A 23220-nucleotide genomic window follows, 5' to 3' on the forward strand; every position below is an offset into this window, starting at 1 on the left:
ACGACTGCTTAAACACAAAAAATGCTGTGAAGTTACTGGGCATGAAGAAGGTGCCTTCATATGCATTTGCTGCCTATCCATGCATACAATTCATGCTAATTCAGTGCTGTTTGCTACCAGGTTGTTATAGCTTTTTGAATATCTATCTGCGTGTCCTCTGGTTTATGGGTGCGATTGACATTTTCAGCTGGACCTTAATGAAACCTTTCTGCTGCATCACACCATGATGTATTCTGTTTATGCTACATCTTAGAGTGCTGGATGTAATTTTTTGCCATTATTAATTAATTAGGGTTCTTCATTTTGCTGAGTCTGTCTCTTGTGGCAGTGTGCCTTAATGAAGAAATCTGGTAAATGATGGGGTATGGCCAAATGCTGTCCTTGCATCTGGGTGATGCAGTTCTGAGTCTTACACTTTTGTGCACTCAAAAGGGCTAGAGGAAAAAAATGTGTATATCACTGGAAAACCCGGAGGTCAGGTCTGTGATAGATACAGTGGTTGATTTTAATTTTCAATTTAACTCCGAGATGCTGGGCTGTATGTAGGTAGTCGGTGACTGAAGATTGAATATAGCACAAGGAATTTTCAGTACCTGAGCATTTGAGGGAGGAGAGGGAAGAGTTGACAGCTTGGGGATTGTGGTTGTGCATCTCCTTTGCCAATAAAAGACCATGGAAACTACCATTGCTGGATCAAACTTGTAGTCCATCTAACCTATAAAATGATCTATTTTGGATTTTTTTAAGGTAGCCCCAACAGATGTGAAGCAGTCAGGCACAAAGTAAAGACAGTTTCATAAATCAAGTGAATTGAATGTAGTAAATTCTTTATTTACTGTGAGCATTTCGAAGTTGCTTTTGCCTTGGTATTAAAGTGCCAAATATACTCGCCCCAAAGAGGGTATCAATACTATTACACTTCAATCCAGAAAGAGAAAAAAAACCCAGAACAATATTTAATAGCTTAATGGTACCAAGCAACTTTAGGTGTTACAAATATGAATAGTTCTTGCTGTTGCAGGCTGTGATCTGGATTTCATGATTCACAAGTAGATTTGGCTCTATGCCAGGTACTAGGAAACAGTTTATTTCAAATTGCTCAAACAAAATTGCAGGCTTCTTTCTCCAGTAAAATGATGTAATTTCACCTTAATGTCTTTCCTGAGGCTTCCTTCCCAATCACTGTTCTTTTGTTACCATAGAGACCGTTTCCATGTCCACTTTTCCCCCCTTCATTTCCTATTCTGACTGATGACTCCTGTTGCTACCCATGCCACTTGCTGGTTCATGCCCTGTTGTTCAATGTGTCCTGGTGTGAGCAGTCAAACAACACGTCTGCAACGGCATACTGTGCATCTGCATACAACAGAGAGAAGCTATCAATCAATATATGAACAGCTCCTATGTACTGAAGCATCACAACAGCATCACGATGCGAATATAATGATGACTGACTAGGATTCTGGGACGCAATTTTGTCCTTAAGGAGCCAGTGTCGCATCAACAGAGCAGTCACTTCTTCCTGATAATTTTCCCCATTGTATTGCTATACTTCAGGGTGCTAGCATTGAATTTCCAGAGGAAAAAAAGATGATTCCATTTACTTGCTTTGCAGATCTGGTGGCAATTGCATATTATCAATAATTCCTCCCTCATCTGTACAGGATACTCGTGCAGCAAGAGTTATAAAATAAAGGATTGTAGTATCACAAAGGACTAGCAGCAGGCAGGATCTAGCATAAACCTGCAATGAACTTGCACTCCCTTTTCCAGACAGGCTCCATTTCACGTTGCCTGCGAATCCTCTTCATAATCTAGCTCCTAAACCCCATTGGAGTGGAGGTTGGGAACCTAATTTCAGCAGATAGCTTTCCCCTCCCACCAAACCCTCTGTATTCCTGCTATTTTTTTGTTCACGTCACTCTCTCCAAAGCTGAGACCGTCTTAATCCCTGTTCCCCCACCAAAATAAAAAAAAATCCCACGCAAAACGTGGTATGCTGCTAATGGTACATTTGTGCCCGGCTCTCTGCAAACACACCCGTACCATCGGCTGTAGCAGGCAGCAGCCTGCGACAGCTCGTGCCTCTCTGAACGATGAAGGGTCTTGATACTTGAAAGCTTGCAAAGAAGAAATTTTCCAATTATTTGAGTTGTTCTAAGAAAAGATGTCGGATCTACCCACAAAACCTTGCTTGTCTGAATGACCCCCCTGCAAGAAGGGGTGGTCTAGGATTTTGATAAGAGCGGGGTGCAGATGCTGAGGCCATTTGTCACGGACAGACCTCGATGTCTCGAGCGGTGTGATGTTTGCGATATTTCTAGCAAGTCTCAAACCAAGAGCCCTCTTGTATAACTGGAAGCTTTATGGAGGAGCTTTACTGATCATCTGCTGCCAAGTTTTCCTCATTTTTGCGCTCTGGATGTCGGATATTTGCATCTTTGCAGCCTTTGCTCCGGTGAAAAATAAACGAGAAGCTTTGCTAACGGGCTGAGGGCCTGGCGCTGGATGCTTCAGTTGGAAGACGAAATCAAAAACAAACGGCGCTTCACCGGCACGAGTGAAAAACAAATCTGCGGGGCTACGAAATAGAAACTTCGTGACCAGAAGCAGCTTGTGCACTGCAGGACAAGGGGCAGCTTGATGGGTGGGACTGCAACGCCATGAAAATGAAGAGTGGGGGGCGTTACCGCCTCCGAGGTGAAGAGTTTAGCAGGAATCAGGGGCCCCCTGGAGTGGGGGGGGGGGAGGGGAGGGCTGGGCACCAGGACCCCTCAGGCAAGGCGGGAAAGCAGCAAGCCCCGCCCTCTGTACAGCCGGAGGGGAGTTCTGCGCATGCGCGCCGACGCCATCTTAGCTGAAGCGAAAGCGGCGGCTTTCTGCAGGGCGGTGAGGTGACGTCACGATAGCTCTCCCTCCGCCCTTATTTTCTATGGTCAGTCCTCCAAGGCGCTCTATGATTGTCCTTTCCGGGCGGAAGCGGAAGTGGCCCGCTTCTTTGTAAATCCGGCGGGAGTTAGGTCCCGCCGTTGGGGCGGTTGTTGGGGCGGGCAGTGCTGCGGGGAGCCATGCAGGCCTTCTTGAAGGGCCCGGCCGCCATCAGCACCCGGCCTCCGGCTGCCAAGGAGCGGGCGGCGGCGGGCGCGGGCAGTAGCGGCGACGCCAAGAGACTCAAGCCCGTGCCTTGGGTGGAGAAGTAGTAAGAGCAGGGGGCGGGCCTGCAGCTTGGGCGGTTTCACACGAAGCTGTTCGGCCCCCTGCTGGGAGCACACCCTGGGATCGTTCCCAATCTCGGCTACGATCCCTGCGTGACCCGCGACGTCTGCGTTAGTCAGACAACACCGTAAACGTTAGTAAACGCTAACGCACTCGCTTCTCTTCCTACCCAGTCGCCCGAAGTGCGTGGACGAGATCGCCTTCCAGGACGAAGTTGTCGCTGTGATGAAAAAATCCTTGGAAGGAGCTGATGTGAGTGTGGCCAGTCCACTCCGTTGCAGCAGGTTCAGAGAGCTCTCCTGCCCTTGCGCTCTGCTGCTCTTGTATTAATGCTTACCCCTTACATGAGGCTGTCATTAACAAACAAGCTTCCTGACAGCATGTCTCCAGCGGTGTTACGTTTTTGATGTTTCTAGCTGTCTAGCAGTTCTAAAACCGTTAGCCCTCTAGTTCAGAGGTCACCAACCAGCGGATCTTGATCCACCGGTTGATCTTGGAGTCGATCCAAAGCTGGGGGGAGGGGAGGGGAGGGGCGGGGGGGGGCTGAGTGCCTGTGTGCATGCACACGTGTGCCCCAATGGGCAGGTTGGTCCGTGGGGGAGAGAAGGGGTAGGGGCTAGATAGAGGCCCCCGCGGTGAGGGACAGTGCCGCAGAGGCAGGAGCAGGGGTAAGTCGAGTGGGGCCCCAGCCAGGTGGGACTTACCTGCTGGGGAGGCGTACCCCCAAATAATTTTTCCTCTCTCTGCCTCGATTGCTCTCCCTCCCCACAGAGTTACCTGCTTGTGGGGTGGGGGTGGTGCACGGTAGATCTTGGGTTGCTTTTAAAGGCTGAAGGTGATTACTTAAAAAGGTTGGAGACCACTGCTGTAGTATAACGTTGGAAGCTTTACTGGTGATTTCTTGTCAGTTTTTTTTTCTTATTTTTGCATTTTGAATGTAGGATATTTGCCTCCTGTGCACGTACTTGCAGCCTTTTCCTACTCTGATATTCCAGAGAACATCTCTAAACTTCAGAGAGCAATTCTGATTCTTTTTTTTCTTTCGGTAGCTGATGGGAATCATTCTTGTGTTAATGTTAAGTAGGAACAGTACTGAATACAGGAAAGCCTTCCATATAAGTTTTCAAAAAGCCTTTTAATGATGACTGTTTCCTGGAGTACAGCTTGAACTAAAAGTTCTGGATGGTGGAACTTTTGTATCCTATTGCAGTCCCCTTATACTCAATGTATTAGTTTGCCCTTATCGGACATGATGTTCCAATTAAAAAAAAAAAAAAAATTAAAGGAAATTGTTTGAGCTGTTTTAGCAGCACCACGACAGTAAAACTAGTGTAACTATAAAAATTTGTTGCTTAATACAACCCAATAGCTCGTACTTCTAGGACATGATGTGTTGAAAGCACTGAAATGCTAAATCCTTATTCCATGTCCTAATTCTACCATATTTTAAATAATATCCTCAAATGTGACTGTATTTGTGTCATAAAGGAGCTATCTATAATAATAATAATAATAGGCGTATTCTGTCTGTCCAGAGTATTCTGGTTGTCTGAGCAGCCAATCACAAAGCTTACTGAAACAACCAATTGGAGTGTTCTGGACAGATGGAAGAAGCATGTTATTATTATAGATCCTGAGGCATTTCAAACAGATATGCAAGCAAGTCAGAGCTAGAAAGAAGCACCAGGGTGCCCTGCTGCAGAGCAGGCAGCCTCTACTGAAGTGGGGAAAGAAAAGCAGTGATGGGCCTGTTTTTTGGGGGGGGGGGTTTCCTTCCTTCCCCAGAGTCTGCTGGGGCCTGGGGCCAAGCTGCAGGGGGCTTTGGTGCTTCCGTCTGTGGTGGTGGTGCCCTCCAAAGCTGCCTGGGCAAGGTACTAGCTGTAATGGAGCAGCCCCAGCTCACAGGCAGCACCTGCGGGTTCCAACGGTGCATGGGGCCCTGGAAGTCCGGGAGTGCTCAGGGAAGCTTGGGTTTGGCTGGCTTCCAGCACCCCACGCACTGTCCCTGTTGCCTGGGAATGCCCAGGGACAGGCTGGCTGCCCTGGGAAGGTGACAGAAGGGTGGCTGGGTGTGCTGGCAGCCAGAGAAGGTGGCGGGGATGGTGCATGGGGTAGTGGAAGCTCACCAAGCCTGAGCTGTGAGCATGCCTGGGCCTCCAGCGCCACATGCACTGTCCCTGCCACGTTCTCTGGATAGAGCCCTTGTACATGTGAGGAATATTACTGTTAATTATTACATAGCAGACTAAAATGCATAGGATGTGCTTTAGTTTGCTATGTAAAAAAAATCATTTAAATTGAAATATGCCACCGAACATGCACACTGTTATGCAATTAAATCGTTAAAGGCAATTAAACCACTAAAAGGGGAAATTTCCTCATGTGTACAAGGGCCCTCTTATTTTTATGACTATAAACAAGTCACAAGGTTAGGCTTTTGAAAAATACATGTATTTATATTCCTAAGCCTGTGTTGACACATGGGCAGCTTTATGTAGCCTTTTTGAGGGTGAGAAGTTTTGATTCTGTTGAAGTATTTGGTCAAAGGATAACTAAAAATCCTATATTTAAAGAAATACTTTGCAATAAAAATTTAATCACAAATGATTTGCAGGTTTCAGCTAGTTAATATTAATGAGACATGGGAAGCTATTGCTCACCCTGGAACATCAGTCTTATGACGTTGCGTAGGTCATGGGTTGGGCTGTTCTATTTTGAGCAGTGCTATTTAAACTGATACCACTTTTGAACCAGCTAGATTTCTGGGATTATGAGTCTGGTATACCAGTGTTGACTTTGTCTGCTGAGTCAAAAAGCTGATCTGTAGTTTCTATTTATAGCTATGGGTTTTGTATCTTGTAGCTGTGCTGCCCCAACTGAGTAAACCATTTGATGTCAAAAGCACATAGCTATCCTAAGCTTAAGAATTAACAACATACTAATTGTATTACTTTGAACAGGACTTTTAAAAAAAACAAACAAACAAGTCAAGATATAAAATTGTATAAAGCCTGAGACTGCCAGTTTCTGTTCCAGAGAACCCCAGTGAATTCATAAGCATGCTTCTCAGATGATTCTTTGCTGACTATTTATTGCTGCTGTGCAGGGGGAAGATGAGGTTGAGTCCCCAAACTTTGTGTGGATCATGCTTAACTAGCAGGATTGTTCCATGGGCGTCCTCTTCCTAGTTTGTTTCTTGCCGGTGGCATCTACTGCAGTTGCTTATGTAACAATGCTGAATACTTTATAATGTATTTTTTCACTAACTTCATTGATGAAAATGAGGAAAGCTAGTAGTTTGTGGGCTGCTGATGACTGTCCTGTGGACTACCAGTGGTACTAGGCCACATTTTGGGAGTTGCTAGGCCCCCCATCAGCTTCAGTCTGAAGTAAGAAACATTTTTCTTCCCTTCTGTGCATATAGCGGGCTGAGCACAATTAATTATAAGTGTGCACGCTTTGTTTCTGTCTGTAGGGATTCCATTTTTTCTTTGCTGCTGCTGCTGTGTCTGATCTTGGTAAGAAAAACAAATGTAGCATTACGTACAGAGAAATCCAGGGCAGCCTAAGGGCCAAAAGGGGAGCACATAAAAAGTAGAAACAGGGTGAGATCACTAAAGATGAATATACCTCCTCTGCTCGTGCTTGTAGGGAGGCAGTTAGGCGGGCCAAAGCTACCATGGAGCTGAGGATGGCAACCCAAGTAAAAGACAACAAGAAATTGTTTTTTAGATACATAGGGAGTAAAAGGAAGGCCCAGGGAGGAATAGGACCCCTGCTAAATGGGCAGAAACAATTGGTGACAGATGGGGGACAAGGCTGAACTCTTCAACGAGTTCTTTGCCTCAGTGTTCCTAAGTGAGGGGCACGACAAGTCTCTCACTGGGGTTGTAGAGAGGCAGCAGCAAGGCGCCACTCTTCCATATGTAGATCCTGAGGTGGTGCAGAGTCACTTGGAAGAACTGGATGCCTTTAAGTCGGCAGGCCCGGATGAGCTCCATCCGAGGGTGCTGAAGGCACTGGCCGACATCATTGCAGAGCCACTAGCGGGTATATTCGAACGCTCGTGGCGCACGGGCCAAGTCCCGGAGGACTGGAAAAGGGCTAACGTGGTCCCCATTTTCAAAAAGGGGAGGAAGGAGGACCCGGGCAACTATAGGCCAGTCAGTCTCACCTCCATCCTTGGTAAAGTATTTGAAAAAATTATCAAGGCTCACATTTGTGAGAGCCCGGCAGGGCAAATTATGCTGAGGGGAAACCAGCACGGGTTTGTGGCGGGCAGATCGTGCCTGACCAATCTAGTCTCTTTCTATGACCAGGTTACAAAACGCCTGGACACAGGAGGAGGGGTGGATGTCGTATACTTAAACTTCAGGAAGGCCTTCAATATGGTATCCCACCCCATACTGGTGAACAAGTTAAGAGGCTGTGACTTGGATGACTACACAGTCCGGTGGGTGGCGAATTGGCTAGAGGGTCGCACCCAAAGAGTCGTGGTGGATGGGACGGTCTCGACCTGGAAGGATGTGGGCAGTGGGGTCCCGCAGGGCTCGGTCCTTGGACCAATATTCTTTAATGTCTTCATCAGCGACTTGGACGAGGGAGTGAAGTGTACTCTGTCCAAGTTTGCAGATGACCCAAAGCTATGGGGAGAAGTGGACATGCCGGAGGGCAGGGAACAGCTGCAAGCAGACCTGGACAGGTTGGACAAGTGGGCAGAAAACGACAGGATGCAGTTCAACAAGGAGAAATGCAAAGTGCTGCACCTAGGGAGGAAAAATGTCCAGCACACCTACTGCCTAGGGAATGACCTGCTGGGTGGCACGGAGGTGGAAAGGGATCTTGGAGTCCTAGTGGACTCCAAGATGAACATGAGTCAGCAGTGTGACGAAGCCATCAGAAAAGCCAATGGCACTTTATCGTGCATCAGCAGATGCATGACGAATAGGTCCAAGGAGGTGATACTTCCCCTCTATTGGGCGCTGGTCAGACCGCAGTTGGAGTACTGTGTGCAATTCTGGGTGCCGCACTTCAAGAGGGATGCAGATAACCTGCAGAGGGTCCAGAGAAGGGCAACTCGTATGGTTAAGGGCTTGCAGACCAAGCCCTACGAGGAGAGACTAGAGAAACTGGACCTTTTCAGCCTCCGCAAGAGAAGGTTGAGAGGCAACCTTGTGGCTGCCTATAAGTTCATCACGGGGGCACAGAAGGGAATTGGTGAGTATTTATTCACCAAGGCGGCCCCGGGGGGTTACAAGAAACAATGGCCACAAGCTAGCAGAGAGCAGATTTAGACTGGACATTAGGAAGAACTTCTTCACAGTTCGAGTGGCCAAGGTCTGGAACGGGCTCCCAAGGGAGGTGGTGCTCTCCCCTACCCTGGGGGTCTTCAAGAGGAGGTTAGATGAGTATCTAGCTGGGGTCATCTAGACCCAGCACTCTTTCCTGTTTATGCAGGGGTTCGGACTCGATGATCTATTGAGGTCCCTTCCAACCCTAACATCTATGAATCCTGACATATTGGCAGAGCTCTGTTTATCTTTTGAGACTATATTTAGAGACCACTAGTCATAGGGCTCTTAATTTCACTTTACTCTCCATATACCCAGCTCTTAAGAACTTCCTACATGTCAAACTTTCAGAAACAGACTGGGTTTGCAGTATGAGCTGCCATTGTCAGTAGCTGTAACCTTATAATTAGGATAAGAGGCCGACAGGTATCCCAGCTTACCCCTGGCAAGTGTTGAAAACTGCTTGGCTGGATCAGGTTACAGTTCTGCTAAAAATACTGCCATTAAGTTATATAAATGATTTGACTATGCTTTGTAGGAAAGCAGTGTAAATGCTGGTGATAATTTAGAAGTGGAACTGAAGAACAAATGGTGAAATTGAAGTACAAACATTAAAGTATGGGTTTAGCTAGTTAAGTAGAACTAGTAAAACATGAAATCTCATTAAAATTCCTTACTAATGCCTTTTCAGAGGATTATCTGGGAATGGTTTAACACTTTGGGAGGATATAGATAATTGCGCAAAGCTCTGCAAATTGTACAAAGCCGAGCACAAAGCTCTGCAAAGAACCTGCTCTGTCTGCCTAGTGTTCAATCCAAAGAGGCATCATGAGAATTGAAATGCCAAAGTATCTCTGCTTCTCAGTACAATCTTAAACACTCTGGGAGAGATTGATGTTTCTAGTTGCTGATCAGATCTTTGAAGGCATGTTCTTAAAAGATGTTTATTACTTGGTGGATGCTCTGTATATGTAACAGTCTTTAGAATCTGTTGAAGTCATGGCTTCAGGAAAGTTGAGTTTTTAGAGAAGGTGGGGTTTCAGTGACAAATATATACTGATATGTATTAATATTAAAAGTACACTGGTAAAGATTTTTTTGGCCGATACCAATGACCAATTATTAACCAGCCATCAATATGGCTGATACCTATCTGATAGCTGATATGCAGCCTGGCAGCTTGGAGAGCAGGCTGGTAAGTCTGTGAAGAGGAAGGGATGTGAGGGTGGGAAGGGGCATGCAGGGGGTGTGCAGAATGAGGCCCCTATGGTGAGGGAGGGAGTAGGGCTGGGGCAGGCACAGGATGGAACCGCAGGTGGTTTGTCTCGGGGGTGAGGAGGGGGGATGGCTCCCTGCTGCTGCGCACATCCTTGGGGAAGGCATGTGGAGTATGTGCCCCCGGATTTGTGTGCGAGACAAAGGCCAGGGGCTGCGCCAGCCTTTTTCTGGGAGATGGCTGCGCCAGGGCTGTGCTTGGGGTGGGTGGCAGTGGTGTTCGGAGGGGAAGCTAAGGGAGGAGGAGGGGGTCAGCAGTGGAGAATTTTGGGGTGGCTATAGCCCCACCGGGAAGAGGCCAGCGCAGCTCCTGGTCTCAAGTCTGCAGCAGGCATCCTGTCCTTGCCCCGTGCACAAATCTGGGGAGCACATGGCCCCCACCCCCATGCTTACCCCTAAGGATGCGCGCAGCAGCAGGGAGCCACCTGGCCTCCCTGGACAACCTGCCTGTGGCTCCATCCTGTGCCCCACTCTGCCCTGGCTGGGCAGAGCCTGCCCCACTTCCTCCCTCACTGTGGGGGCCTTGATCTGCACAGCCTGTTCCACTCCCCTTACTGGCTGCACACTGCTCTCCATGCTGCTGGGGCTGCATTCCTGGCTCCATGATTGCTGTGGCTGTGTGCATGCATGCACCGTTTATCGGTGATATTATCAGCTACACCGGCCTAAAAAAGCCGAACAGTGATAACGTCAATTTCCCTTTTATCCGTGCCAATCCAATATGGACTGATATTATTGGTCCACCTCTAAATATTATGGTATTTTAATATCTTCTATTGCAAGATTTTAATGGATTATTTTATACTTATAAATACTATATATGGATTGGCTGTAACTATATAGACTTGATAAAGGATTGTTGCTAAATAATGCTTGTCTGATCCTTTCTGTAGCTGTGAGGAGTGTATACCCTGTAATTTTCTCTTTTGGATTTCTGGGTTTTTACTGTTCCCATTCTGTCTGCAATAGCTGCTATAGCCAGCATTCAAGTGTGTGCAATCTACCTTTAACTTTAGTTAGCCTTTTAAAAATAGAAATGTAATTTAGGACTAGAAATCAGACCTGATAAGAAGCTTGGTCTTTTCATGGGTTGGAGGGGACTGTTGGGTCCTAGAAATAAACTGTGGCACCTGAAGGGACCTTCTGGGTCACAAAGTCCCTTCCTCCACTTTGTAGGCACGATCAGGCTTCATGTTAAAACCAGATTAGAGTAGCAGGAGCAAGAAACCTACTGAAGGGGTGTTCCAGAATTTCACTTCTGTGATAATTACAAACCTTCTTCTGATTTCCAGCCTAAATTTAGTCATGAACAGTTTATATGCAGTTGCTTTTGTGCCAAAATTGTCACTCAGTTTAAATAGCTCTTCTCTATCCCTACTGTTTACCCCTCCTCTATTTATAGCAAGCTGTTATATTCCCTGTCTGCCTTTGTTTTGCTGGGTGAAATGAGCCAAGCTGTGAGTCTGCTTCTGTAGAATAAACTCTCTGTTCCCTGATCACCTACCAGCATTTCTCCACACCTGTTCCAGTCTGAACTTAGCTTTTTTGAATTGGAGTGACCTGACCTGAACTGTACACAAAATCATGGAGGCCATAGTGGGAATACTTTGCCTGATGCATAGAAAAGTAGGGCTGGAAGAAGCTTATAAAGGCAAGATCATCCCTACTCAAACCATCACATACAAAGTGCTTGTCTAATCTACTCTTAAGACAACACAAATAACTTTCATCCTATATTTATTGCTCTGGTCCTTGCTACTTGGTGTTCTGATCCTTCAGTGTGCCGACAACTGTGTGCCAACAGCAAATTTAATTATGGTGAAGTGTTTAATGAAGTTGGCTCAGACCAATTCTTGAGGCACTCTATCAATAATCTCCTAAGAACTCTGTGTGAAAACAGAACTAAGCAGCACACACTTTTGGAACAGCTATTAAAAACCTCTCCTGTACTTGTGTGGGGTTTGCCTATATTGCAGTCACTCTTGTGATGGTAGTCATTCTTCTGTCTGCTACGCTGCAGTCACACTCAGACTAGCCTCAGACTTGCTAGGTCAGGTGCTACTAGCAGTTTAGCATAGAGCTGTTGGAACAGAGTTTGGCTTGTGCCTTCCTTTTGACAGCAACCTGCAGTGCCCAGCGGCCTAGAAATGAAGGATTTGGTATTGCACGGCCACCTAGTCTCTGTGCTGTACTGGTGCTTGGATTGTACACTGAGTGGGGTAGAAATGCCTGTACGTTAACTGTGATGCACCCAGCATGGCAGGGGGCACCTTATGGACTAACTTGTTCAGAGAGGCATCAGTAACTTGTGCTGTATAGAGTTTCTCCTCTCGCTCTGCATTGCAGCTTCCCAATCTTTTGTTCTATGGCCCTCCTGGAACGGGAAAGACTTCCACTATTTTGGCAGCAGCCAGAGAACTTTATGGGTAAGTTGGAATCTAATTGCCATTGCTTAAGTGACTGTTCAAAAGCTTGCCAACCCTGCGATATGCTTTAGTACTTTTAGTTACTGCCAGTTCTAATTTTATGTGGTTTGTAGTTTATAAGGATCTAAATTTTAGGTTAACTCTCATTTGAAATGCCCAGCAAATTTGCATTTCATTGTGAACTATCTGATACTGTGGAGAGAGGGCTGTTGACAAGAAAAGCAGTTTACTTTGCCTCATAATGCTGTGTTAAGGGGATGAGAGCATGAAGGAGTGGGTGGTGGTGGAAGCAGAAGCAGGTGTCTGATCTACTTTTTCTTCCTGGACACTTTCCTCCCCTTGAAAGTTTCCCTGGTGTCTCTTAGCCTTGACTTGTGAGCATGTTCTTGGTTCTTGTTACGTGGCTTTGGGTATGACATCTTGGATTCGGCGATTCTGTGCTGATATCATCAGGATATTTTTTCCTACGGGTTGATGGTAAGTCACTAGACTCTGTGCAATATTCAGTTTCAAGGCTGTGCAGTGAGTTGGCCAACCATGCAGCCACAGCCCTTGCACAGTGGTGAACCTACATACTTAAAGCAGAAAAGAATAAGAGGAGGAAAGGTTGCCTGCATCTAAAACTGATTTTAAGTTTCAGTTAAAAATAATTGGTCAAAATCCTTGGTGTTTAGAGCTTACTGTACTTGGTGAATACAAGGGAAACTGATGATCAGCTGTATAATGGAAGAATTAAGGCACAGGTTGTCTGAAGGGAGCCATGGGAGTCGGTCAGAAATGGAAACGGGTATCTTCTCGCCTACCTAGAAATGGTGGTGAGGATGGTGGTCAGGTTTTTCTAAAGCAGAAATGAATATTTTAGGTGATGTCTGATGGGGCGCTGAAGGGAGTTTTGTTTGAATATGATATCTAGGGATTTTAAAAGAACAGTTTGTGCACCCCCTTCTTAATTTGATGTGTATTGTTGGCTCGTGTGTGTGTTGTTTTTTTGTTTGCTTGTTTGACTGGAGACTTGAGTAGCTTATAAACCAAAGGGAAAGTGACTGAATGAATTGGCTTGCCATTCAGCTCTTGTGTGGGAGTGGGCAGATATTTCGGGTGGAAGGCCGCTTACTGAGTTTTGGCAAGCCATCGAGGGCCACATTAAAGGCAGCTGGGGGCAGATAAATATTAATTTTCTACACTTTTTTTTAGGGGCCCTGTGGGCCAGATAGAATGGCCTGGTGGGCTGCATCTGGCGCCTGAGCTGCATTTTGCCCACCCCTGGTTTAAGATGAGAACAGGTTAGAAGTAATTTTAACAGTTGGAAGAAACTCCAAATTTGGTCCTAAAACTGTTTCTGAGGTATAGAGGCTTCTGGAAACTTGTGATATAGTCTTTGAGCAGTAGTTCTATGTATGAAATGGAAAACTTGTTTTAGCACAACTGTTTGTATTTTAAATTTAATCTTTAGGATCATGAATCCTGGAAGTATGATGACTGCAAAAGTACTGTTGCTGCCTGCATGGTGGGGTTTACCAATTATTCTGTTTACAGCCTGCATGTGGAAATGAACAAAATATATATGTAAAAAATCGGGTTTCTTAGACTTTGCTTCAACTTTTTTTTTGTCTGGAGGAGTGGTGTAAACCTAGGTTTAATTGTTCTCTGAAGTCTAAGGGACAAGATCGTCGATACAGATTATGGAATTCTAGGCCCCATGTGACTTGGAATTTAACAGTCTGCCATAGTCAAGATGATGACTGTTTGGTAGCACTAGCAAGAATGATACTAGAGTTCAAAAATCACAACCTGAATGTTTACAAGATTGTTTTGCGTGTTAATAAGCCACTATCAATGTCTAGCAGTTAATATGTCATGTTATACATACTTTACAGGCCTGAACTGTTTCGGCAGAGAGTTCTTGAGTTAAATGCTTCTGATGAACGTGGAATACAAGTGATTCGAGAAAAAGTGAAGGCTTTTGCTCAGCTAACTGTATCTGGAAACCGTTCAGAGTAAGCATGTGATCAAAAGCAGCTCTATTCAACATATTGTATTTCTCCCGTACTACAAAACTTGTGATTATCTAATCAAGCTTAATTTTATAACCTTCATATGAGCCAGGGGACAGGAAGGCCAAGAAGCCCCTAGTCTGCACAAAAGACTGCTTTTGAGTTGGATTGAAGCAAGCTGCATGTCAAGGCTGCTGCTTCTGGTGTTTGTGAGCACCTGGTATTAAAGACCCTATGGAGAATCCCCCTGGAGAGAATGGACCTGATCTCAAGTGCAATAGCATTTTGGACTTAGTAATTCAGTATACATGCCTGCAAATGCTGAATGACTAAATACTTAGTGTGAGAGTAACTTTCATAATTTGTGACAAATTTGCTGCCAGTTGATTATAGGCTAAGGAGTGGTGTGGGAATGTATTAAGCAACACAAATGAGTGACAGGTTCAGGAAAGTAATTTGGAAAGTGGGGGGAATAGAAGGCCCAGATCAGTTGTAAGGACATGGTCCCATGTCCTTACACTGAAAGTTGCCTTCTGAAGGTGTTTAAATGTCAGAAGATCTAGGAAGCCTGCAAATAAAAAAAATAATAAAAAATCGTGTAAGCTGTCACAGGAAGTAATTGTATTCCTGAATAAGAATTTCAGAGGAATCTTTGCTAACTTGGGTTGCAGTCTTGCAGCCAGGAAACTTGAATACAGTTGCCTTGTTGCGTGTATTAGTTCTTTATCTAGATTTTGTTATGGATTAGCAAAACTAAATGGTACTTCATTTGTTTTTTCTGTTACTGACTACAGGTAACGATGGCACTATACAACAAGGTGCTGACTTTTAAATATTAATGCAGATTATGCTTCAACAATTGAATGTTTCACTGAATGAAGAACTTTTGGTTGGTTTGTTTTTTAGTGGAAAGGTTTGTCCTCCATTCAAGATTGTGATCCTGGATGAAGCAGATTCTATGACCTCAGCAGCACAGGCAGCCTTAAGACGCACTATGGAGAAGGAATCTAAAACAACACGTTTCTGTCTTATTTGTAACTACATCAGCAGGTTTGTATTGCCTTTGCTTCCATGGGCAATAAAAATGTGGCTTTCCTAACTGTAGTCTTACCTTCTGATAGTCTGCTGTTTAACTTGTAATTTGAGAAATGGTTTTCTGTGCTTGAAAATACAAGGTGTAATACAACCGATCAGTTTAAATGGTTGTTCCTCCTTCATCTAATTCCTAAAGTGTTATGGTTTTGAGGCTTTGTCTCTTACTACTTCAGTAGTCTCAGCTGATGGATTTCTGTGGAGTTATTTGTATGAACATTCAACAGTACATTTAAAACTATGCATCTTTTCCAGGATAATTGAACCCTTGACGTCTCGATGCTCCAAATTCCGTTTCAAGCCTCTTTCAGATAAAATTCAGGAACAGAGACTACTAGATATTTCTGAAAAGGAAAATGTGAAAATCAGCAGTGAGGTAATTGCAATGTCACTATGTAGGCTTATTGCTATATCTAGTGCATAATCACAGTGCAGTGAAAGGGGTGAATAGGTACTGCTTTGGCTCAGCAGAATGGATTTAGGAAAGCTATTACTAAGTTTAATACATATGTTAATTTAAGTAGCATCCTTGTTTGGATGGAGTAACAGTTTCAGTTGCTTTCCCAGGGCCAGAGGAGTCTGTCAGAGGAAGAATGACAACAGAATCACTGGACTCCTAGTTCTGTGCTCAGTTTCCTAAGGTTGAGCCCTGCTGTATCCTAAAATATAATCCCATTAATGTACAAAGGTGCAATAATTGTGAATAGAAAAAGCAGGATGGATGTCTCTTGGAGTGTGCTTCTGCCTATTCAGGTTTCGTATTTCTTGCATGCAAATGTTATTGTGGCTAACAAATTAATAGATCTTCTAATAATCTTCCTGCCTGACTTTTTTTTTTTTTTTTCAGGTATGCTGGATTTAAAAATATTGGGGGATGTGCCTCAGAACTAAAACTCTTTGAATTCACTTAAACTTAAGCAGATTTAGACTTTTTTTAAAACAAAGAACAGATTACTGGGTGGAATTGTAAATATTTTTTCCTCAGCACTGTTTTACTGGTATGACATGATCTGACTGTAACACTTGTTTACATCCTTATACAAAGTAAATGCTGGGCAAGGTAGGTGCATATAGCTATTTGCTAGTCCTTGAAGAGAATGAAAAACTTGGGATTTAGTATGTGCAAGTGGGAGACTACTCACAGATACCTGAAAGTTCAAGTATCTGGTATTCTCTGAACTGAACAGTAGTCTTATTTCTTTTGTGCAGTTGTTCCTTTACATTTGAAACAAAGGATTAATAAAGATGGTGGGCGTGGATGGAGAGTATAGGTATCTGAGATGTGAGATTAAGCCTTGTGTTTTAGGCCTTGTTTCAGTTACAATGCAGAAATAATTTGATGGATGCCCAGCTGTATATTTATAACCAATGATAAGATTTTTCCTGCTAATTGTTTCCTACTTTAAACTTATAACTGCATTTACATTGGGATCTGTGTATGCAGATGGAACTATGTTGTACAAAATGGTAGGACCTGTTGTGCATACTTTAGGAAGCTGCAAGATTCATATTTGTTAAATTGGGTCACCCCAAGTGTTCTTCATTTTGAACTAACATTGACAATATAGCCTGTTACTTATTTCTTGCTATTCCTCAGGCAATATCTTACCTTGTTCAAGTGTCAGAAGGAGACTTAAGAAAAGCAATCACATTTCTTCAAAGTGCTACTCGATTAACAGGTGGGAAAGAGATCACAGAGAAGGTTGTCACCGAAATTGCTGGGGTAGGCTATTGCAGTGATGCGTGATGTTTGTTGTTTTGCCTGTGACTTAATATAGTATTACGTTAATTATTTTTCTGATCATAAAAATAGCAGTTTTAGTCAATATAGTTCCTCCCTCTATCTAGAATGTTTGCTAACTCTGAGTATCACTGTTCTTAATTAACATTCAATTTACTTTTGAATATTGTACAGTTCTGCATAGCTATCAAAGGACAGGTTCCTGCACCTAGTAACTTCAAAACTGTTGTGTTTACACATTTTAAACAGTTTTTAACTGGGGACAGATGCAATGGAAATTCTCTAAAATAACCTTAGATTACTCTAACTGAATTTTGAACACTTAACTTATTTTAAGCGGTTATGCATTTCATTCTTTGCACTGAAGCTGGACAACTAAAATGGGCTAACTCAGTCTCTCAGATGCCTGTGCACTAACAGTGCCGCAAAACTTGGATTGGAAATGCTTCGGGGGCTGGTTTACAAAAGAACTATTCTAGTTCCAGTTTAGAAAAACTGATGGTGTTCATTTAAGTAAAGTAGCTTTTGCTTTCTAGCTGTACAGCAGTTTTCTTTTCCAGATTATTATCTGGATAATGCTGACAGGGATGGTGGAAACCTTAGGGGAAAACTTAAAATTTCATTGTGAAAGTGTTGCTATGGCAATGTGACACTGATCTCTTAAAAGGAGGAAATTGGGAGACAAAAATAAAGGAGCTGAAAAGTGAATAGGGTATTAAAGCTGGATGTCTGTATTAGACATGCTTCCCTTCACAGCTAATTTTGCTAGCGCTGTCGGTGTCCCAGGCTTGTTTTTTGAGGGGAAGGGAGCAGAAGCTACTTAACTTCCAATGAATATTTTGAGTCAGGCTAATGAAACAAAGCTACTTTGTTGCTAGTTTTTTTTCTTTGGGGTGAGGTTTGTATCACTAGCTGTATAAAACAGCTAAATGTCACTGAAATTCCCTCTGGAATTAAGAAACCTGAAAGTAAAATAATTTTAACAGCAGAGGGGAGTATCTAGCTAGTTTGTGTGCTCTTATGGACATTAAACTTCAGTTATATATTTGAATCCTGCTAATAATTAGAGGAACTTCAGCATTGTACACAGGTGCAGATTAAGGTCTAGGTTGTATGTTGTTATTGCTAGCATTGGAATAGAAAACATTTAGAGCAGTTGATGGAAGGAAAATGTGCAGGAAGAGAGGTAGTTAGCCATGTTAGTCTGGAGACAGGCAGAATGCAGAGTGCCCCCTTAGAGACTAACTTGGTCAGAGACGCAAGCTTTCGTTGGTGACAGCCTTTCATCGGGAATCATGGGTGCAAAGCAAAAGATGGCAATATCTGCTAACACAGTCGAAACAACTTTAATCTGTTCTAATAGTCCTCGTATCTTCCGATTTGCTGACTGATCGTTTAGTTGCTTCAGGCTTGTTTTAATTGCTTTAATTTTCCACATCTATGCTGCTTAACAAGACGGGAATGGATTTGCTGTTTTGCTAGATCGTGCAACAGAAATGAAAGAAATTGAACCCGTTCAAGTAGTGGCTTATTTATCCACGCCCTGTTTAGATGGTTATGTCCTTTGATATGTAACGGTGGGGCTGGCAAAACAGGGACTATATAATGCTACAGAACTAATGTCACCAAGATGGAGTACGACTATCAAAATATAATTAGGCTCGAGTGGTCTTGGTATCAAACTTGATAGTTTGCTTGGAGGGTTGAGTAGCTGAAACAGGGAAGAATATTATCCCTGAAGGAACAGTTCTGGCACTCAACTGGATGAACATTATTTGGGGTCAATACTTTAGTGATAGTATGTAATCATGACCCAAATTAACTGTTTGTGACTTCCTCTTGTAGGTGGTCCCTAAAGAAGCAATCCATGGACTTCTTGCTGCCTGTCGAAGTGGCTCTTTTGAAAAGCTGGAAACAGTAACAAAGGTACAATTCTTTATCCTTGTCTCTCTCATTGGTCTTGCAGCAACTGAATTCCAAGCAATTTAAACCAAGGGGAGTTGTTTTAATATTATGCTGTTTCATCTAGTCTTGCTGTCCTAATCACTTTGGGCTAGCTGCGCAGTATATAAATTTAGATAATAGGACTCCTGTTAGCAGGTTGAAGTTGAAAACTTATTTGTCCTTGGAGCAGTTACAGTGCAAATGTAATACAAGCTTCTTGACATTAATCAGTCCAGTGACCTTAAACCTTGATCTGAAGGAGAACACTTTTTTAAGGTAAGAAGAACTCCTCCTTGCTTTGAAATTTAACAGTGGCCTTTGCCTCGTGTTAAACTGATAACACGTGATGCTATCCTGCTCAATTTTAGAGAGGAAAAAAACCAAACTAATAGTAATAATTGAGGCAAACTCAGCTCTGCTTGGGGCTTTGAAACTGTTGATCACTGAAGACTTTAGACCATTAACTTTTTGTGGGTACAATCCAGTGCCTCACAAATATGTTCTAGGGTGATCAGCAGAAGTCTCTATCCTATATTTTTTATAAATGGTATTTGGTGCATGCTGTAAATTGCTGAGTTGTAACTGCTTGTCTAAAAATAGCCTTCAGCATTTACTCTATAGAACATTAGGGGTAAGCCTAGTGCACATTGCAGTGAATAGAAATAGCTTCACTGTAAAGGAGGAAAACCAGATCTATATATGTTGAGAGATAAAATAATCTGTCTTTGCTATCAACCTCACTTTAAAAAGCCCCAAAACTTTAGATTCCTTGAAGGTGATAGGCATTTTTTTCTATACAAGCTTAAAGGGGACTCAGACAAAGCTTTTAAACTGGAACTTGACACAGGAAGGAACACTGCATCATGACATGGAGGGGGAGAAGGGATGTGCCATAGGGGAAAAGGGGATTCTTCCCCTCTGCAGAAGCAGTGTGGGTGAGCACATTACTCTCTTTGGTTGCTGTAGACCTGTAGGTTGGTATATGTACTGCCCTTCTCTGTTGCAAACAGTGAGCCTAGTAGGTAACAATCCAAGATGACATGGGATACTTTTGTTCTTTTAAGACTTGTGTTAAGATGCTTGGACTAATCTGGTGGTACTGTTCCTGTTCTCTACTAGATTTAAAAACTCCTGAGAGGGAGTCTGTGGAGATGTATGCTGTCCCACAGTGGGGGCCAGTCTTTGGCAGGTGTGCCACAAATTAATCCCTGTGCCCTCCTTAAGCATCACTCTGACCCCCTTCCTCTGCCTCATCAGCTGCTCTGCTTTCTGCTCCATGCCGTACATGCCACCTGCCAAATGAACTAGTGGCAATCATGCTGCAGGCTGGCCACCCCTGTATTCAAGGTATACTCACCAGGATCTGAACATACAAACAAGGATCCTTCAGCTTATAAAATGGGTCTATTCCCCAACCCACAAGAGAGGACACCTACTTTTGTTTTATTGACAGATTGTTCTGTTTGACTGCATGAGGTTACTTTTAGCTCTTGTTTGAGGGCGTACCCTGTAACAGTGAGTGGTGTTTATACAAGTTGGCCATTAATTCCTTTGCTAAAAAGCATTATTCTGAATGAGATAACCATTGCCCACTTTAAAGAAACTTTGCAAGTCTGAGGTAAGCTTTTTCCTTTTGATAGTTAAATAAACTGCTAATTCTAATGGAGATCTGGTAGACTTCTATATTGGCTGCTTTAAATGCCTCTTACTCAGAAACACACGCACTAAACTCTGACTCTGAAGTTTTTTAAAATAGTCTTGATGGTATTTGAAATGTTATGTTGTGATGCATTGTGTTACTACTTAAGTCTTAAGATTAATGGTGCCTTGTTTTTGTTTTCTCCATCCTGGTCCAGAATCTAATAAATGAGGGGTATGCTGCTAGTCAGCTTGTCAACCAGCTCCATGATGTTATTGTTGAGAGCGAAGATCTCAGTGACAAGCAAAAATCCACGATAGCAGAGAAACTTGCTGTAAGTCTCCATTTATTCAAATTCCTTTCTGTTAACATAATAGTGCACTTCTGCACACACTCCCTTTGCCTTTCCCACCCCCATCAAAGTCATTATTGGGTTGTACTCAACAGCTGTGCCTCTTGATTCATCTGAATACTTTCACAATGGAGCAAGGAAGTGACAAGCTCATATGGCTGGGGCACACACTTCCCAAGTTCAGTGGGGATTCTTACAGCTTTGGTTCAGTTGCTAGAGTCACCATTAAATCACTTTCTGTAAGTGGCAGGGTGCTGAGAATCTCTTGGAACCAGAGGGGGGGGGGGGGGGGGGGAGTGTGTATCAATCAGTGCCATCTCACCAGTCTTTCTGGAGGAAATAAGACCGACTTGTAAGGCAACACTGAATTATTTTAAATGAAAGAATTAGAACCATAGACTGTGGTGGGGACCTGTACAGATCTTAAGTGTCCCAGTTGCTTGCATGATGCAATGGTTGCAGGAAACTAGAAGCAGCTCTTCCAAATTTAAAAATGTTCTCATTCTCCAAATGCTAGTTCTAAGAAATGAGATAATGCTTGTTATGGTGACTGGATTATACCTTGGTGATTTTTCAACTAGGATGCCTTGATGTCCTTTCAAGGGTGCCTTGAGGTGTCACACATTAGCAGTATTAGGTGTGCAAACACGATTCGCCCAGAGATTTCAAGTAGGAATGCAGAGTGTTGGAAATATTCTTACCTCTTGTGATCTTTCTGAATTCAGTCAAACAATGAGTAAAAGATAAGAGCTGGCACTTCCTGAGCGGCGTCTCGAGTCAAAAAAGGTTGAGAACCACTGCTGTAACTTGTGTAACCAGTGGCGAAGTAGTGGAGAGCCCTTCTCATTTTTAAATGGATTATAATTTTTTTTATCTCCTTATTTTCAGGATGTGGACAAATGCCTGGCTGATGGTGCTGATGAGTACTTGCAGCTGATCAGCCTCTGCGCCATCATGATGCAGCAGCTGACTCAGAACAGCTAGTTTTTCACAAAGAACTGTTTTAGCTCAAAACTGAAGATCTTTTGATTGCTTTTGGTTTTGCTTTCAGTGGTGGCTCATCTATTTTCTACTTTTTGGTATAGTTTTGTAATAAAACGCAGCAGAAGGCTAGCAGCTGAAAAATTGGTTTCATGATTTTAACATCTTGCTCTGCCCATATTTCAGTAGTTGGGACAGTGCTCTGAAGAAGTGCTTCCACATGCTCGATCTACTTAGCAGAAGTTGAAGGAACTGCAGAGGTTTAGTTCAGCGTGTGTCCTGTCTCCCATTGGGATGGTAGAATGGCTGTCTGACACCGTGGCCTAGGTGTCAAGCTTTACAAAATATTCAAAGCTGTATGATAGAATTGAAGGTCAGAACTTTAAGGCCAGATTGTTTCAGGAAAGAAAACACCCCTATCTTTGCAAGTCCACTGCTGGAGAGTTAGGGAGAAGTACATTTTTCTCTGCTCAATTGGCATTACCCATCTGTTAGGACAGAAAATTCCATATTGGCATCTCTAGGCTTGGTGAACCATTGTGGTAGGTAACCTTGAGTGAAACTGCTAATGAAACTACTCGGTGGGACTGAAAGAAGCTTGTAGCTAGTTTCTCAAACCCCCTCCTGCCTAATGACACAGTGATCTGAGTGCCCATCCCCCTTTCCCCTGCCCCTCCCCCCCCCCCCTGAACTCGGAGTACTAAATGTTGATGGTGAATACTGAACTACCTTGCACAATTGAAGTAAGGGTAGACAGGACCCATGATGATGGCAGGGGCCACCCATTTTGTCAGGACTGCCACAGTGCCCTCCCTGGCTACCACTTATTTCCATCCCTGTTGGATTGGCTGCTGTTTTCTGGTCCCTGCCCTATCTGTCATGATAGACACCACAGTCTGCTGTGCTACACACGCAGCCTGCCTGTCACTTGTGGCATGTGCGCTGCAGGTTGCCCATCCCTGCTCTATAACAAGGTGGTTAAGGGTGCTCCATTGGGAAACATGGGCTTCAGCCCTCTCCAGTAGGTCTTCTGTGTTGTGCTGGTGGTTTCTTTGACCTCCACCCTTGGTTCTGTAATGGGTGGTGGAACAGGGGTGACTATAATATTCTTGGTGGCCACATGGTTCCCGTCCTGCTCTTCCTGCTGTGCCTTGATGTTCTTAGTTAATTTTGGAAAAGGAAGCTGCCAAGGGACCTAGAGTAGGCCCTGCCCTGTCTTCCAGCCAGCAGATCTCCCTTAGACCCTGATAGTCCCAATCCAACCTTCTC

The 23220-nt window shown here is 43.8% G+C and overlaps 1 protein-coding gene across 1 annotated transcript; it reads left to right on the top strand.

Annotated features, from left to right (window-relative positions):
- Positions 1-3002: 3002 nt before the first annotated feature.
- RFC4 (replication factor C subunit 4) lies at positions 3003-22083 on the top strand. The gene is made up of 10 exons (XM_014606244.3): positions 3003-3199; positions 3390-3468; positions 12129-12208; positions 14086-14205; positions 15109-15252; positions 15550-15670; positions 16892-17017; positions 18881-18961; positions 20836-20952; positions 21859-22083. Exons 1-10 carry the CDS (start codon positions 3069-3071, stop codon positions 21952-21954), a joined length of 1095 nt encoding a protein of 364 aa, XP_014461730.1. The 5' UTR covers positions 3003-3068; the 3' UTR covers positions 21955-22083.
- The last annotated feature ends 1137 nt before the right edge of the window (positions 22084-23220 follow it).

This window comes from Alligator mississippiensis, chromosome 7 (genome assembly GCF_030867095.1).
Source record: "Alligator mississippiensis isolate rAllMis1 chromosome 7, rAllMis1, whole genome shotgun sequence".
In the NCBI taxonomy this organism is placed as follows: domain Eukaryota; kingdom Metazoa; phylum Chordata; order Crocodylia; family Alligatoridae; genus Alligator; species Alligator mississippiensis.

Excerpts from the sequence above, each read along its gene's own strand:
- RFC4 (XM_014606244.3), top strand. The coding sequence starts at position 3,069 with ATGCAGGCCTTCTTGAAGGGCCCGGCCGCCATCAGCACCCGGCCTCCG. Across the intron at positions 3,200-3,389 it reads GTGCCTTGGGTGGAGAAGTA|TCGCCCGAAGTGCGTGGACG; the intron begins GTAAGAGCAGGG and ends CTTCCTACCCAG. Across the intron at positions 15,671-16,891 it reads ATGTGAAAATCAGCAGTGAG|GCAATATCTTACCTTGTTCA; the intron begins GTAATTGCAATG and ends GCTATTCCTCAG.